This window comes from Colletotrichum acutatum (assembly GCF_030867785.1).
Source record: "Colletotrichum acutatum strain CBS 112980 chromosome Unknown BDZ83scaffold_10, whole genome shotgun sequence".
Lineage (NCBI taxonomy): Eukaryota > Fungi > Ascomycota > Sordariomycetes > Glomerellales > Glomerellaceae > Colletotrichum > Colletotrichum acutatum.
In genome coordinates, this window is record NW_026849004.1 from 257,073 (window position 1) to 272,140 (window position 15,068).

At 54.8% G+C, this 15,068-nt stretch overlaps 4 protein-coding genes across 4 annotated transcripts; 2 read left to right on the forward strand and 2 right to left on the reverse strand.

Annotated features, from left to right (window-relative positions):
* Window positions 1–1,641: 1,641 nt before the first annotated feature.
* On the reverse strand, window positions 1,642–4,136 carry BDZ83DRAFT_567839 (uncharacterized protein; the record flags this gene model as incomplete). Its single annotated transcript, XM_060503995.1, has 5 exons — window positions 1,642–2,203; window positions 2,265–2,666; window positions 2,725–3,041; window positions 3,098–3,883; window positions 3,960–4,136. 5 exons carry the CDS (start codon window positions 4,134–4,136, stop codon window positions 1,642–1,644), a joined length of 2,244 nt encoding a protein of 747 aa, XP_060369740.1.
* Window positions 4,137–5,726: 1,590 nt separating this feature from the next.
* BDZ83DRAFT_647626 (uncharacterized protein) lies at window positions 5,727–6,641 on the forward strand (the record flags this gene model as incomplete). The annotated part of the gene is made up of 1 exon (XM_060510102.1): window positions 5,727–6,641. The coding sequence occupies one exon, from the start codon at window positions 5,727–5,729 to the stop codon at window positions 6,639–6,641; it is 915 nt and encodes a 304-aa protein (XP_060369741.1).
* Window positions 6,642–7,121: 480 nt separating this feature from the next.
* BDZ83DRAFT_568088 (rRNA processing/ribosome biogenesis-domain-containing protein) lies at window positions 7,122–9,453 on the reverse strand (the record flags this gene model as incomplete). The annotated part of the gene is made up of 2 exons (XM_060504024.1): window positions 7,122–9,065; window positions 9,121–9,453. 2 exons carry the CDS (start codon window positions 9,451–9,453, stop codon window positions 7,122–7,124), a joined length of 2,277 nt encoding a protein of 758 aa, XP_060369742.1.
* Window positions 9,454–9,893: 440 nt separating this feature from the next.
* BDZ83DRAFT_604651 (filamentation protein) lies at window positions 9,894–14,083 on the forward strand. The gene is made up of 4 exons (XM_060507288.1): window positions 9,894–10,167; window positions 10,290–10,410; window positions 10,479–13,333; window positions 13,387–14,083. Exons 1-4 carry the CDS (start codon window positions 10,162–10,164, stop codon window positions 14,023–14,025), a joined length of 3,621 nt encoding a protein of 1,206 aa, XP_060369743.1. The 5' UTR covers window positions 9,894–10,161; the 3' UTR covers window positions 14,026–14,083.
* The last annotated feature ends 985 nt before the right edge of the window (window positions 14,084–15,068 follow it).

Here is a 15,068-nt window from a genome sequence, read left to right on the forward strand (position 1 = left end):
CCCGTAGTCAAAGGCGACGTCGCTTTGGAGGTTGTCCCCTGCCACGGTGCACCGGAATGTGAGACGGGATCGTGCGTGCGCAAGTGCTTCTTTTTCCCTTCCGGATGCCCATCCAGCCACTAGATGGCCAGGCCCTCGCCTCACCCGAGAGATGGCAGTCCCCGGATCGAGGATTCTAAAAGGTGGAGTCAGAGAGAGAGAGAGAGAGGGATAGTAGGTAACGTGGATCAGAACCTAATTCAAATTGTCAAAGGTAAAGAGCAAAGCGACCGATCCTTCACGGAAACGGCGACGGGTTCTCCTGACGATGCTAGCGGCGCCACTGGGCACCATCAGCCAAGACCGCCAAAGATTTGAGTGAAAAACGTCCTGGGAAAGTTCGACTTCATCATCTGCAGGGACTGCGACGGCGGCGCAGGTTTGGGGTAGCACAGAGTCTCCGTCGTCTGTAGGCACCTAGGTATCATCGAGGGCGGCCTCCACTCTATGGACAGGACAATAAAGCTGGAGAGACGATCCCTCCGTCAGGGACTGAGCGGGAAGGCTAGGTGACGGTGATGATCTGAAAAGAGACTTTACCCAAACCGGATGGTCTTGGGTTGGGTAATGACACCCCAACCTGTCCGGATGCGGCGGCCATCCATTCGCTCTTGGTTTCTGTGTTGTTAGCGTTCGCTGGTTGAAGGAGATGGCCGTGATCGCTCTAGACTTCTAGGCAAGCGGGTAGACGGCGATGGCACCGCGGCGGCGGCGGCCATCCATGGTCATGCCTCGAGCTTAGGTTGTGTGTGCTATTTGTGGTCATAAAGAAACACAAGCCCCCCAAACCAAAGGAGGCCTGCTGGCTGAGGTGGGTTGCCCGCTCATTGCCCTGGAACGTTGCGTCGGCGGGCCGAGTGGTGGTCGGATGGTTCGTGGAATACGATGTTTCTACGCAGCTAACGTAGGGCCGATGTTGTATCGGGGGGGAGGATGGAAACATGAAATGAAAGGAACTAGCGCTCTGCTTTTTACCCCGTGAGGTCAGTGCGAAAACAACCTCGAGGATCTTGTTTCCTGTAAGGCAGTCTACCTTGGACTTGCATTACATAACCGGGAACATGTGAAGGCGTCCCACACACTACCTACCTACCTTATGGCCCTATCAATTGTTGTTTCTGGTTACCCCGGTCACATCAACCCGCGGACTGCGAAGTACAGGGCTGAACTGCATTCTTGAGCCCATTCTTGAGTTCTCATAGCGGTAGAGGCCGTCCCGAGATCTGAAGCATGTGGCCGCTAAGTACTAGACTCGGTGACTCTAAATCCTCTCAGATCTCAAATCCTCATCACAAGACACAGCTAGTTTATTCGAGTCCCCCAGACTAACATGTTCAATATGGGCCAGTGTAGTCTTACGAAGCGACGGTGTCGAGCAAAAATGCGACTGGAAAACGATCTGTCCTTTACCAGTTGTGGCCGTTTGTATATTGCATATTAATTACACCCACATCGTGGGGAAAATATAGAGCCTTGATGGCTCGTCATTACAGCATGTGCGTCATGAATAATCAAATCGTCAAACAGAGCCGGTCCTTTTCTCCAAGCCCTTCCACTATACGTGCATCAAGTGGCGAGAAAAATGGTAGCAAAAGAAGGCCCTCAGATGACACCTTGAGTAAACTCATCCAAGATAGTCATCTCTTCAAAGTTTTCAATCAAACGATCAACCCTCGCCGCCTCGCGGTCCGTCACAGCGAGGTCGAGATCAGTCACAAACATACCAGTCGCCCGACCGCCCGCTCTGGGTCCCTTGCGAGATCTGAGATCCTCCAGCAGCCCTAGGGCTTCCGTCATGTCCATGCCCCCCTTCCTGACAACCATGGAAAGGAGACCACCAGCAATCACTTCGGCAACGGTAAATGAGCTGTACAGGGCCTGGTAGGCGCGGATGCAGCTGAGGAAGTAGGGTCGCCACTCTGGATTCGTTATGTCGCTAGCTACGGCGTTGGCTACATGGATGAGAGCAGTGTGCCCGAAGATGCTGTACGTCGATTCCGGGTACAACGCGTACACCTCGACGAGGTCTTTGAGCTGCTCGACGGAGGCCGCAAAAAAGGCAGGTATCTGGTCGGCTGACGGTGACCAGAATTTGAAGCCATGCTGTTTGTCGTTTGGGATGAACGGCCTGAAGAGGTAGAGCACAGTCCCGTGGAACCACATGCTGTGAAGGGTGTTAATTCGCACGCCGTACACTGGCGGGACAAAGAAAAAGGCCGACTTACTGGCAGGTAAGCACATGAGATGGGCTGTGCTCGTTACGTTCCATACTTTCAGACAAACTATCTGCCCAAGACAGTAGTTTGCTGTACTTCTCCAATGCAAAAGCTTGGGATGAATGACCTGGACTGGTATCGTGCTGATAAACCCAAGTGATTTGAGAGGAAATGACCCATAGTTCGCAAAAGGCGGCGAAAGTGTCTGATATGGCAGGAGATCGCCCTCTCTTGGTGTGATTTCGAGACTGGGAACGAGCATCCGAGTCTGAGGAGGGCGCTGTACTATTCGCGCTGCTGTTACGCTCGTGCTCAGACCCGGGTGTTGATTTCCCTAGCCTAGCTTTACCTGGGATGGGAAGAGTCGGAGGGTACTCAGTAGTCGCTGGTAAACAGAACTGGGCCGTCATACTACGCTTTCCGTCAGCTATGCTCACTTCGAACTGACGACTCCTTGAAATGGCTTTACCTCAGAGTGTTGAAAACTCCCCAGGCGACTTGAGCTGTTGCCCTAGCCTGTGATTCCGAGAGACGATTTAGGTCTACAAAGGTATATGCATCGGGACACCCAAAGAGTCTCAGACGCTTCGCCATAGCTACTGTATCTTTGACAAACTTGACATTGAGTTCACCATTACCATTACAGCCGCTGGACTGAATCAAGAAGGTGAGAGCTGCAATGGTAGGCAAGGTATCATCGTTTTGCGCATGCCAGAGCTTATTTGACTCGTCTTCCAGCTCTTGACTCCACCGAGACGCTTCAGGTTGCTTTGCCGCATATGCTTGCTGGTCAAAACAATCAATGACATTATTCTGAAAAGGGGAAATAGGGGATAACTGACACAAGCGAAAGCAAGCAGAGCATTGACGAGGAGTGAAGAGCAGTACCGAACTTCACCGGAGACCAAGTCGTCCAGGAACAGATCAGCATCGAACAAGCCCAATATCGGATGATCTGTTTCAAGATATAGAGAGATGACTTCTGCTGCGTCCTGATTACTGATGGGTACTACGGTCCAGAAGGCAATGTTCAAATCTTTCAGGCGAGGCTCGTTGCGAATGCGCGGTGTCGGCGGAGGAATAGGGCCCATTGGTGGAACAAAGAAGGCCGAGTCAAATGCTCGAGAAGGCCTTGGAGAGGCTGTAGAGGGATCATCTTCCAGGTCTTCAGCCACAGTAGGGTATTCCGGTGCTCGGCGGTCCTCGAGAATTGAACCCTCTTCGGATGCGTCCTCAACCCGAGCGAGTTTGGAAGGCCTAGAGTCGACATCCTCGGGCATCTCGAGACGACCTAATCTCCGAGTCTGGGGATACAAGATGGGATGGCGTCGCGTGAGTTCAAACTCGACATTGGACGAGATATGAGGCAGGATCTCTCGGGCATCCCTTGGCCCCGACGGCCTTATCGCGCGAAGAGCAGCGTAAGGGTCGACGGCGAACTTGAGCTTCTTCAATGTCTGGTGGGCAACATCATCCGGCATTGCCGTGAGCTGGCTCAACATTTCTCGGAGCATTTGATTTTCCCTCTTTAAAGCCATAGCGGCTGTCTCCGTCTCATTAGCGCTGATATAGACACATTGTGTTTTCAGCTCTGTACACGCCTTACACGAAGGGCGTTTGCCGTCACACTGAAGTGAGAGTGTCAGCGCATAGAACGAGTCAAGAGGACCTGCCACGGTTCCAATATAAGAGAATTATGCTTACTGCTTTTTTCTTGGACCGACAAGCGTTACAAGCAACCTTGGTACTCGGTAGACGCTTCTTGGCTGATGATTGAGCTGGAAGGAAGCGTGCTGGAGAAAGAGGAGGAGGAGCAGGCTGTGAGGCTTTTGGTGCCGGGAGCAAAGGCCGCAACGGCTGGGGCTTGGCCTGGTCAGACATGACAGCCAACGGCCTCGCAGCTAGTGCGGCCGGACTGGTGCCACGAGAAGCTCCCTAGGTAGACCTGAAGCTGTGACTTTGCGAAGAGATGTTGTCGTAGATGTTGTATATGGGCTGTAGGTAGAGGGAGGTCATGGGTAGGCTGTTTCGTCCAGGGTCGTATAACGAGACTGACCGCTCGCAACGAAAGAAAAGTGAGGGGTATTGGGCATACAGACGAGAAGCAAAGACAGCATAATAACCGATCGAGAAGCTGGTGAGCGGCAGGCAGAGGAGAACAAACAATCGTCCCAATGGGGAGAGCAAGGCAACACGTGAATACGATGGCTTGCGGAAGGCGTCGACATTGGCTCTCGGTTCCAACAAGACTTCGATGCGGCGCCCAGTGAGGGTTGTGGATGTCGGCTGGAATAGTGCGATGAGGGTGTGGAAGGCTGGCTGGCAACCAATGTGGTGAGATGGATGGTATGCAGGTATTCAAAAGGAGCTGACAGAGAGGTTGGCCAAGCTGCAGAGACCTTTCTCTCGCTCTTTTTGGGGGAGAGGAGAAGAGAAGAGGAAACAACCTAACGGGTGAGGTTGGATAGATAGATGGGGAGAGATGAGGGGTTCGCCGAGAGTAGGGAAGAGAAAAGGCGACGGCGAGAAAGAGAGAATAGAGTAAACAAGAGCCCACGAGAATGCAGAGTCATGTACCTATTTCGCAAACTGCCTCCTCCTACAGTAGGTAGGTCTTCTTCCTTCTCCTCCGGCAAGCTAGGGCAATCAAACCGAATCGTGGTCCGGATCTGCCTCCGTTGCTCAATCTGCCGTCCAGTGAGAGGGTCTGGAAGGGCCTATTTAACTGGGGATATCTCAACGTGCTGCTGGCCGGCCCTGCCGCCCTGCTGCACCGCTGTGGCGGCCACTTCCCGTCTCTTTTCGATCCAATTGCGCCAGCGCTTGCAGCACTTGTAGTCCCCAATCTTTTGACAGACTCCTCCTCAGTGCAGTGTCACGCAGTGCTTTGCCGTGTTCCGCAGTGTTCCGCAGTGCTACGCCGTGACGGAAGGTGGTGGTTAACTCGGTACGTATCTTTTACTTCACGTTCTTTCCATGGCAGGAACCGAACGCTTCCATTCTGAGCGGGGGCTTCCGCTTGAAGAAGCAAGCAAGCCCCCACTCCACACAGTGATTCAACTTAGTCAGCCAGCCTTGACCAGCGACACACACAGTGTGACCACGGATACCCCGGCGCAGGTCACCCACCTGCCTGTCAATCGCCGTGCCGTCATTTTGCATCTTCCTTGTCTCTACCAAATTTCAGGTGGGACAACTGCACTGCACTGCACTGTTCTCTTCTGAGCACAGTCAAACTTGCGACTCTAACCGTACCTTTTCCAGCTTTCTCTTTCTTCGCTCTTTCAACTCCACCCAAAGCGTGGTTCAACATCGCCAGTCTTCCTATCCAAGAGATGAAGCTCCTGCTGGGTCGACATTCTATTATTATCCGGTGACAAACACTCTCTAATCATCCACGCTCACACGCGACAAGACCAACCTATCCGACTCACACCACTTTATTAAACCCTGCATTCCGACTTTGAAACCATGGCGTCAGACTCTCCCCAAGCCGCCTCCCCGCGCAAGGCTGAGCCGGAACAAAGCACACCTGCCGATGATGCCTCCGACCTCAAGCAAGAGCCCACTGAGAATGAGAACGACTCAAAATCGACTTCATCCAAGGGCGATAACGACGACAACTCGAAACGAGACTCGAGCTCCCCAGAGTCCGGCGAGGCCAGCTCAATTGGCTCTCCCGCTCCTGCCGACGCTCGCGACGACAATCCTACTTCATCCACCGATGCGCCACCCCTTCCCAACGAGGCGCCGCCCCTACCCGCCGGAGCTCCTCCAGCGACACAAGACGACGGCTGGGACTTCCAGTGGGATCCGACAGCCCAGGCATACTACTTCTACAACCGCATCACGGGCGCGTCGCAATGGGACAACCCTCGCGTACCCACTGCCGGTGGCGCAACACCAGCAGCAGCAGCACCAGGAGCACCAGGCACGACCGCCTCCGCGACCGCAACACTCTCAGGCCCTCCTCCCCTCCCAAAGAACGACGCGCCCCCGGCCGGCGGCTACAACCCAGCCATCCACGGCGACTACGACCCGAACGCGTGGTACGCAAAGGGCAGCGCAGCCGACGAGGACGAAACAGCCCAAACGTCCGCCTCTGCGATCAACGGCGGCGAGTACGGCGCGATGGCGCAGTTCAACCGCTTCACCGGCCAGTTCCAGACGCTGGACGACGGACCCGACCGCCACACCGACGAGGCCAAGAGCCGGCGGCAGATGAATGCCTTTTTCGACGTCGACGCCGCGGCCAACTCGCACAACGGACGGAGTCTCAAGGCCGAGCGGAGCGGCAAGAAGCCTAGCAAGTCTGAGCTCAAGCAGTTCAAGGAGAAGCGCCGGGCCAAGAAGGAGGAGAAGCGGAGGGCCTGGTTGCGGGATTGAGGTATGAGACGTGTGGCATTCTTTTCTTTTTTCTGGACTGTTTGGTCCGAATTGTCACTATTTACAAAATGGGTTGCCGTCGCGATCGCGACGACTGGGTGGGGAGGGGGCAAATATCCTTCATACGGCGGCGTTTTGAAAGAAGGGGGGAGGGGTTGCAAACACCCTCTGGACTAGTCATCGGGGTGGGTGTGATTGGGCCAAACATACACCTTCATACGAAAAAGGCTTAACAAGATAAGTCAGGCCGCAATGGCCTTGGATACTGGACCTTTTCACAAACAGTATCATGTACAATACGGCCTCGGTTTGCTATAGCAAATCGAAAAAATCACATACCCAGATCACTCAAACTTTTTGTTCCATTCACCCGGGGAATCTTTCGTCTCCAGTGGGGGTATTATGTCCATCTAAATGACAACAATGTGAATCCTTTCTCTTGCCTCTTGTCTTCTTGTCTTCTCTCTCTTATTCACTCACTCACTCGTCATCCTCCTCCTCTTCCTCTTCATCGTCAAGGTCCATATTGAGGTGCACGCTTTCATCGTCGCTGTCGTCATCCGCTTCCTCGGCCGCTGGTTCCGGCGCCGCTGCTACAATCGTCTTTTCAACCACCTTCCTCTCCACGCTCTGTCTCTTGGGCGGGCTCGGGGCGCCTGCGCCCTCGTCTTGGAGCTTGCGCTTCTGCGCCGAGGTAACGGCGAAGGGGTTGACGACCTCGGTCTTGGTGGACGTGACGATGTCGCCGTCCTCGTCGCCCGCAACGACAATGGTGCTGGCGGTAACGGTGGCATCCTTCATCTCCGCGTCCTGCGCGTCGCCCGCGACCTGAATCTCGGCGAGAATTTCCTCGTCTTCGGCGTCCTTGGCCTCCTCCTCGGCCTCGAGCTCCTCGAGCGTGGCGGTGATGCCTTCGAGGGCGTCCGCCGGGGGTTGCGCGGGGGAGGCGCGGATGTTGGAGCGGAGAATCTCGACGCCCTGGTCGCGGGGGTACTGCTGCGCGAGGTAGGGCAGGATGCTGGGGAACATAGCGCCGCCCTGGTTGGTGTAGGGGTTCAGGACGCTGGCGAGCATGGCGGCCTTGTTGCGCGACAGGATGGCGGTCTGGTCGAGGAGGCCGCGGAGGCCCGGCTTGAGGTGTTGCTGGGGCAGGTGAGACAGGAGGCTGGCGAGTAGAGCATCGGCGGTGGCGATGTGGTCCTTTGCGATGAGGGTTTGTTTCGAGGAGGAGGTGGTGGCGTCTGCGACGTTGGCTTGCGTGGGGAGGAAGAGGTCTGCGTTGGCGGCGATGGTGTTCTTCTTGGTGTCGGCTGCGGTCTTGTTGTTGGTTGCTGCCTTTGCTTTTTGGATGTGGCCTGATTCTTGCTGGACATCTCTGCAGCAGGCGAGGGAGACGATGCCGAGGGTCTCGACGGTGAGCTTTTGCAGGCCGGGGCCGGCAATGGGGAGGGTCTCGTTGAGGAGCTTGTATGTTGCAGCGCGGACGGCAGGGATGTCGATGCCGGAGCGGAAGACAAGGATCATGTTGTCGTGTATCTCTGGGATGGTCGAGAGCGCATTATGCTCCAGCCTTTGCACCAGGATCAAGAGCAGGTCCAGAGCGGCGACGTGTACGTCGGGCATTGCGGCCCACAGCTCCTCCTTTTCCTCCCTGCCAACAGCAGGCTGTGTCTCGAGCGCTTGGTCCCATGCTTGAGACTTGGAGTTACGGCTAATCAATGATACACGAGAGACCATATCCATGATAGCCGCAATCGGAATTGTGACGGGGGTCTTGGTCGAGTAGCGGAGGGCGTCTGCCATGTATTGGAGCAAGCCGACGAGTCTGTCGCGGCCAGCAGAGATTCCGGTCCAGTTGGGGAGCTGATCCCTTGTCTCCAAACCTTGCGGCGGTATATCAAAGTCCACCTTGGATCGGGTGTACGCCGCAGAGGCTTCCCATGATTCCTGTACGGCGCGGAAGACCTGATCAGCAGTACAATGAAAATCCTTGCGCAGCTCGTCGACCAGCTTGACCCAGTCGTCGGTGGGTCCCGTCTTGCCTGCCGTGGTGAGGGGTTGAGAGATGGCCAAATGTCTGCTTGCCCGACGGAGAGACTGGGGGATCGTGGCTCCATCGGAAGAGGTAGGCGCCAAGTAGGGCTTGATGGCCGTCCTAATCTGGCCGTTGAAGGGGCGGCAGGTTGTCGGGTACAAGGGAATCATGGCGGAGAAGGCGTCCAGGACAGTCTCAACGACAGAGAGCGGCGTCTTGAGACGCTGGCCTAGGCCCGGGAGCTTGATCATCTGAAGACATGCGTTGAAGAACGTCGGAATCGTAGGTGTGGCAATTTCTCTTGTGAGAGTTTGGTAGCTGTTGATGAGACTGTATATGCGCACAAGGGTGACAATGGCAATCTCCTTGACCGGGAATGGGTCGCTCTTCTACAATGCAGTGTTAGTAATCATCTTGGGAGAGATATATCGGGACGTTGGTCACCTGAAGCATTCCCAAAAGCCCTCGAACCCAGTTACCAGACTCCTTAAGACACTCCCAGCCGCCAACATCGACTACAGCCTTGACGAGAGTTGCGCCGGTGAAGCGGCCCATGGCACTCTTGCCATTGAGCAAAGTGGTGATGATCGTCCTCAGCTTATGAACCAGACTTGAGACCTCGGACGAGGCTTTCGGGTCATGGGGCGCAGATAGGACATCTTTGCAACGGAGAATGTGGTTGATGAAGGCCGGGATTGAGTGAGCAAGTTGAGCCGGTGGTGTGGTTGTCAACTTGCGGCATAGGACCTTGAGATCCGGGGGAAGAGAAAGAGACATTTTTTCGTGCGACTCTGGTTGGATGATATAAGATAAGAAAACAATTGAAAGACATGCGTTGTGATTGAGGTGCCGTAGTGAGAGGAAGCTGGCAATATCTCGGATCACAGCCCAAGAATTCGCCTGCCGTTGATGCTGAATGAAACTTTTTTCCTGTAAGTGAAGGTACATATCGAATGTATCCTCCCCAGCGACGAGCAAAGTTGAGTTTGATTGGCCATAGTTGATCCACTGCCACACCCCTGCAAGGCGGCCGAGTCCAATCTTCAGATGCCATCCTGGCAGGCACACAGGGCCTAGACACCGCCCGGTGGTCGACTGGCCCGTGCTCCCCCAATGTCAATCAAGGGACCTAACTGTGCTGGTCTTGGTGGGATTTGGTGCTCTGTCCTGCTCTCCTGTTCACAAGCTTGTACAACAGCCAGCACTTTTCTGCCGGTCGACGTACCTTGCGCAGTACCTTGATTACCTGGGGCTTTGGTGGCAGCAGCACTGCCAAACAAGCGGGCGTGTCCATCGCGTCGCTCCAATCACTTACGCAACGTGCCTTCTCCTAATTAAGCCAGCCATTCTTGGGTACCGAACATCGCCAACCCACCCTCCCCCTAGGATATCTTCAACAAAACAATGCTGTGGGCTCAAATGCGCTGCTAGTAGGATTGGTTTGCACTTCTGTCCCATCACCGGCACAGGCTTCAGTATCGCGAAATGGCTGTGAGTGCTTCCTTGTCCCATGTTCTCCAGGAGCTGCTGTCTAGACCTCCCCTGGCTTTGACCCCAAATGACGTCGAGACCTTGGAGCTGACCGAATGTTTCTTCTTCTTCCCTCTTCGTAGCCCGATCCGAACAAGGCCGCCCATTACATCAAGGCCCTCGACGATGCCCGGTGCGAGGGCAATTGGAGCGCCGTCCCCGAGTTCGTCCGCAAAATCAGGAAACATGCGCCTGACCGAGCCTGTCCGTTGCCTCGAATCAAGCACGCAAACGCCGCGATACCTTCGTTACTGACACCGAGTCCCCTCTAGGTCTGACCTTGGCCGCCGAGACGGAATGCGCCATCGCAAAAGCCACCGACCCCTCTGGTGCCGGACGACCTTCAACCTCTGTGTCCGCCAAAGATCTAGATGCCGCCAACGTTCAATCAAAGCTTCAGGCCGCCATAGATGGGGAGACAAGTTACCCAGAAGACAGATTTCAGGCCCAGGTTTGCGCCGGGTTGTTGCATTGGGTGGTTGGAGAGGTCGACCAAGCAGCGGCCAAGCTGCCTCAGAACATTGAGGAGGAGCTGGGCACCGCCGACAAGTCGGAATGGACCAGCATCAGCGCTTTGAAGGCCGCCGTCATCAAGGCGAACTGCCTTGCTCGTACCCAAAGGACAGCCGAGGCTCTCTCCGTTTTCGATTCCGTACTGCCATCCGTATCTATGGCTTCGAGCCCCCGAACCGCTCACAAGCAATTCAAAGTCTGGTCTGAACTGTTTTTGACCGAGTACTGTGTGCTTCAAAGCGACGCGCTCCGCTCGAACGAGAGGTCCCTTGCAGACCCTAACTCGGTCGCCTGTTTTCGATCTTGGGCTAGGTACTGGGAGTCGATGACAGGGCCGGTCACGGGAGGATATGGTTATAGGGGCTCGGTACCGAGACGACAGGTGTGGCTCGAGTACTATTTGGCGTTGTCAACTATACTCGAGCTTGATATCCCATTCCCAACAGGATTCCTCGGTAAAATCACAAACGAGGCTTCGTCCACCCGAGACCAGCTAAGGGTTGAGCTGAAGAAGACCGAGGCTGCTTACGAGGCGCTCCTCATCAGCGAAACCAGCTTCCCCCGCGCCGACGAGACTAGAGAAGAAGTCGAATCCTTCATCAAGGCTGTTGTCAGGAATTGGTCTATTCTTTGTGGTCGCGGTTGGGCCGAGAAGGACTTAGGCCAGGGTGGTCGCGAGAGCCTAAGCAGAGGTGTCCTCGATACTCTGTATGCCGCAGCGACCAAGACGTACCACTCAACCGCAATCCTACGATGTCTTTTCACTGTTCACTTGGCTGTGGCGGAGTTCGACCTGGCCTTCAAGGCCTTTGACTCGTACCTTGATCTCGTCAGACACGGCAAGGCCAGGGTGGATAAAACCGGCCACTTGGAGTCCAACCTCGACGACGACGGCACTGTTCTTGAAACCATGTCGCAAAGCATCTTGGCGCTTTGTCGCTACGGGGGAAGAGAAGCCATCGATAAAGCCCGTGTTATTGGCAACGAGCTGGAGGACTGGTTGTCAAGGCTACCGCAGCTGAGAAACGGCATTGAAAGTGAGAACACCGTTCCGGAAGAAGACGAAGCGACTACCCTTCATCCCAAGATTCGGCCTCACTTGATTGCATTATCTTGGCAGGCAATTGGCCTTTCCCAGGCCCAGTGGTCGAGAACGACGTACGACGCAGCATCTCGAACCGAGATCCAGACAAAGGCGATCAGATGCCTAAGGAAATCCTTGTCTCCGGAACTCGGTCGCACTCGGGATGTTCGCAGTCTTTTTGCTCTTGGACTGTTACTCGCCGAGCGTCGAGATTTGACCCCGGCGATTGACATTGTGAAGACCGCACTCATCTCCAACAAGTCTGCCGACGAAGAGCAAGATCTATACCACGGCGCGTACTGGCAGGAGCGTTCTTTGATCCCGCTATGGCATCTTTTGGCACTCTTGTTGAGCGCGAGACAGGATTACAACTTGGCAGCCAAGGCTTGCGATGGAGCTTTCGAGCAGTTTGGCGATCCTTCGGTCCTGTTCGGAAGACAGGATATCCACTTCAAGAGCGAACACCTTAACGAGGCCGAAGCTCAGGATGAAAAGATTGCGAATGAACGGAAGGGAGTAGTGGATGACATGGATGACACCGAAAAGGAGAGCGTCCTCGAGGCCAAGATGACACAAATCGCCATCATTGAGTTGCTTGAAGGACCAGATATCGCCGTTAACGCCTGCCCTGAGCTACTGTCCCTCTTCACAAGACTATTCGGAAACCTTGAGGCAAAGCCAACTTTGCAACCGCCCAAGGCTGTTGACACGATGCAGGTGCCAAAGAGCTCAGCTGGCACGCTGAGAAGTATAAAGGGAAGCTTCTTCGGCTCTACTCGAACGCGACAACCCAGTATAGCCGAAACAGAGAAAACAGTCACGCCTTCCCGCCCTCAAACCTCACAGACACAAGTCAGCATTGCAGCTCCGACAATACAAGTCACGCAAGAGAACGGATCACCAACAGAGACGCGAACTCGGCGTCTCTCGAGTCTGACGCGCCGATCGAGAAGTGAATCTGGCAAAAGACACAGCTTGCGCAAGCGAGATAGCAGCAACGGTCGCAAGAGGACAGCAAGTGTTAGTAGCGCAGGCACCAATCCACACGGACCGACGGTGGTTGACGGAGAGGTCTTCTTCACCCCAGCGGACGAACTGCAGCAGTCCGAGTTCTTCCCTCTCACGGGTAACCGTCAGGCTTCAATGGCATCTTCTGTTTCACGAGGACGTTCACTCCATCACTTGGAGTCTTACACTTCCCAGAAATCACGATCAACAAATTTCTCCGAAATCTCTGCCAGTGGCACTTACACCATATCAAACCCGTTACCGCTGATCCACTTCCCCCAGGACATGGAGCAGAGGCAAAGAGCTGTGCTGCTGGTCAAGGTGTGGTTGATGATTGCGGGATTCTACCGTCGAGCCAATATGTTTGAGGACAGCAAGGGAGCCATCTCAGAAGCGCAGAAGCTTGTAGGAATACTCGAGGCTGAAGTGGCCAAGGATCCTACGGGTTCTCTGTCCATGAGGGGCAACAGTTGGGCAGAGAAGAAGGGCGTCGACGAGCTGCTCGGAGACGTGTGGGCGGAGGTGAGTTCTATGCTTCAGCGTGTGCAAACTTACTCAACTAACAACTTGTACAGCTCGGCTATCTTTCTTTGGCAAAGGGCGCGCCCTACCTGGCCCGGTCAGACTTTGAGATGGCGCTCACCCATTACCCCGACCATCCAGCAGCCGTTATCGGCCTATCCGATATTTTGCTCGACATCTACAGCGAGAAAGTGCTGCCGCCGCCGGCCATCCCCACACTCAGTGTGCCGGAGAACATCTCCAGCCTTTCCTTCCCGCCACCAAACCTCCCAAAGATTGCTGTCCCTCAGCACGGTCTCCCCTCAGAACCACTGGGTCTGGGCTCCGGCGCGTCGGGCGCAGGCACCACCGGCAAGACGGCCGCTCACCAGTCCGCGACGACGGCATCGTCAGTCAAGTCGGTGGAGAGGTCCGACTCGGACGACAAGCTGCCCGCGCCGTACAAGGCGACCTCGGTGCCGACCATTGACCGCCTCGCTGCTCGCGACCGCGCCTACGGTCTCCTTTCTTCCCTGACGAAGCTCGGCAGCGCGTGGAATAACGCAGAGGCCTGGTTCGCGCTGGCCCGGGCTCACGAGGAGAGCGGGCAGGTGGACAAGGCCAAGGAGGTGCTGTGGTGGTGCGTCGAGCTGGAGGAGAGTACTGGCGTGCGCGAGTGGCAGTGTCTCGGAAGCGGGGGTTACGTGCTCTAAGTAATAATCATATAACTACGTTTCTATCCTGACCTGGTTCTTTTGTTTGCCGTTGGCCTGGTTCCTTTGTGTGGTTCCCTTGTGTCGTCGACTTGACTTCGACAACTATTGTCAAGGTTCCCAGAAAACGACTCGATATCTTCATGGCACGTTTGCTGATATGTCACGAATCGTCCTACTCGTGCTCTCGACCATTACCGCTCTCGTTCGCGTCAACTAAGCGCGCCAGGTATCTCCCCTGCTAGGTATCTTGATATGTCACACTTTGTTGGTATTAGAGGATAAGAACCCTTCCTTCCACCGCATTCCTGGATAGTCAGACAGCGGCATCACGCTTATCCAAGCAGGCTAGCAAAACAGTGAAGCCAAAAGGGGCAAAAAAAAAAAAAAAAGGTAGTCTGTCCTCAGACTTCCCTTCCCGTGCATACCTTCCTTACGTAGCATTCCAGAGGCGTCTTGTCTGGCTTGCAGAACCGGTATGCGGGGCCGTGCTACGCATGTCACCTGCGAACTCTCACCCATCTCTAGGTACTCCGTCCGTAATGTGCGTGTAACTTGCCGCAACCACTCTCTCTGCAGCCCTGGGAAAAACTCGAAAAGTCAAAGCTTTGAAAAGCCCAAGATTCAACTATAAAAATAAAATAAAACAAAGACTGAACACGGTGTAAGGTAGGTAAACATCTCACCGCCCGAGGCAGACAGGCTCAAGATAGTGCAATGAGTTGATCATGAACGTTCATGTTCGCATTCAACGGTTTAAACAGTATGAGTAAACAGTACGGTATCTATGCGCAACGATCCGTCGTTTGACTCGTTTCTCTGCTCTGCTCTACTCTACTGCATATCTCTGCAGAAGCCCGCAATTGTCTGTTGCATCCTGCAGGGATCGCACCTCAAAAGAAAGTTTGAAACTGCGCCTCTCATAATTCAAGTAGAGTGCCTCCCGCAAAGGTTCAGACGTGGGGGTCATTTGACAGACTTAACGCCTAGAAAGCAACGAGTATCAATAATTAACGCAACTATGCTCCGGCAGGCGGCACGCT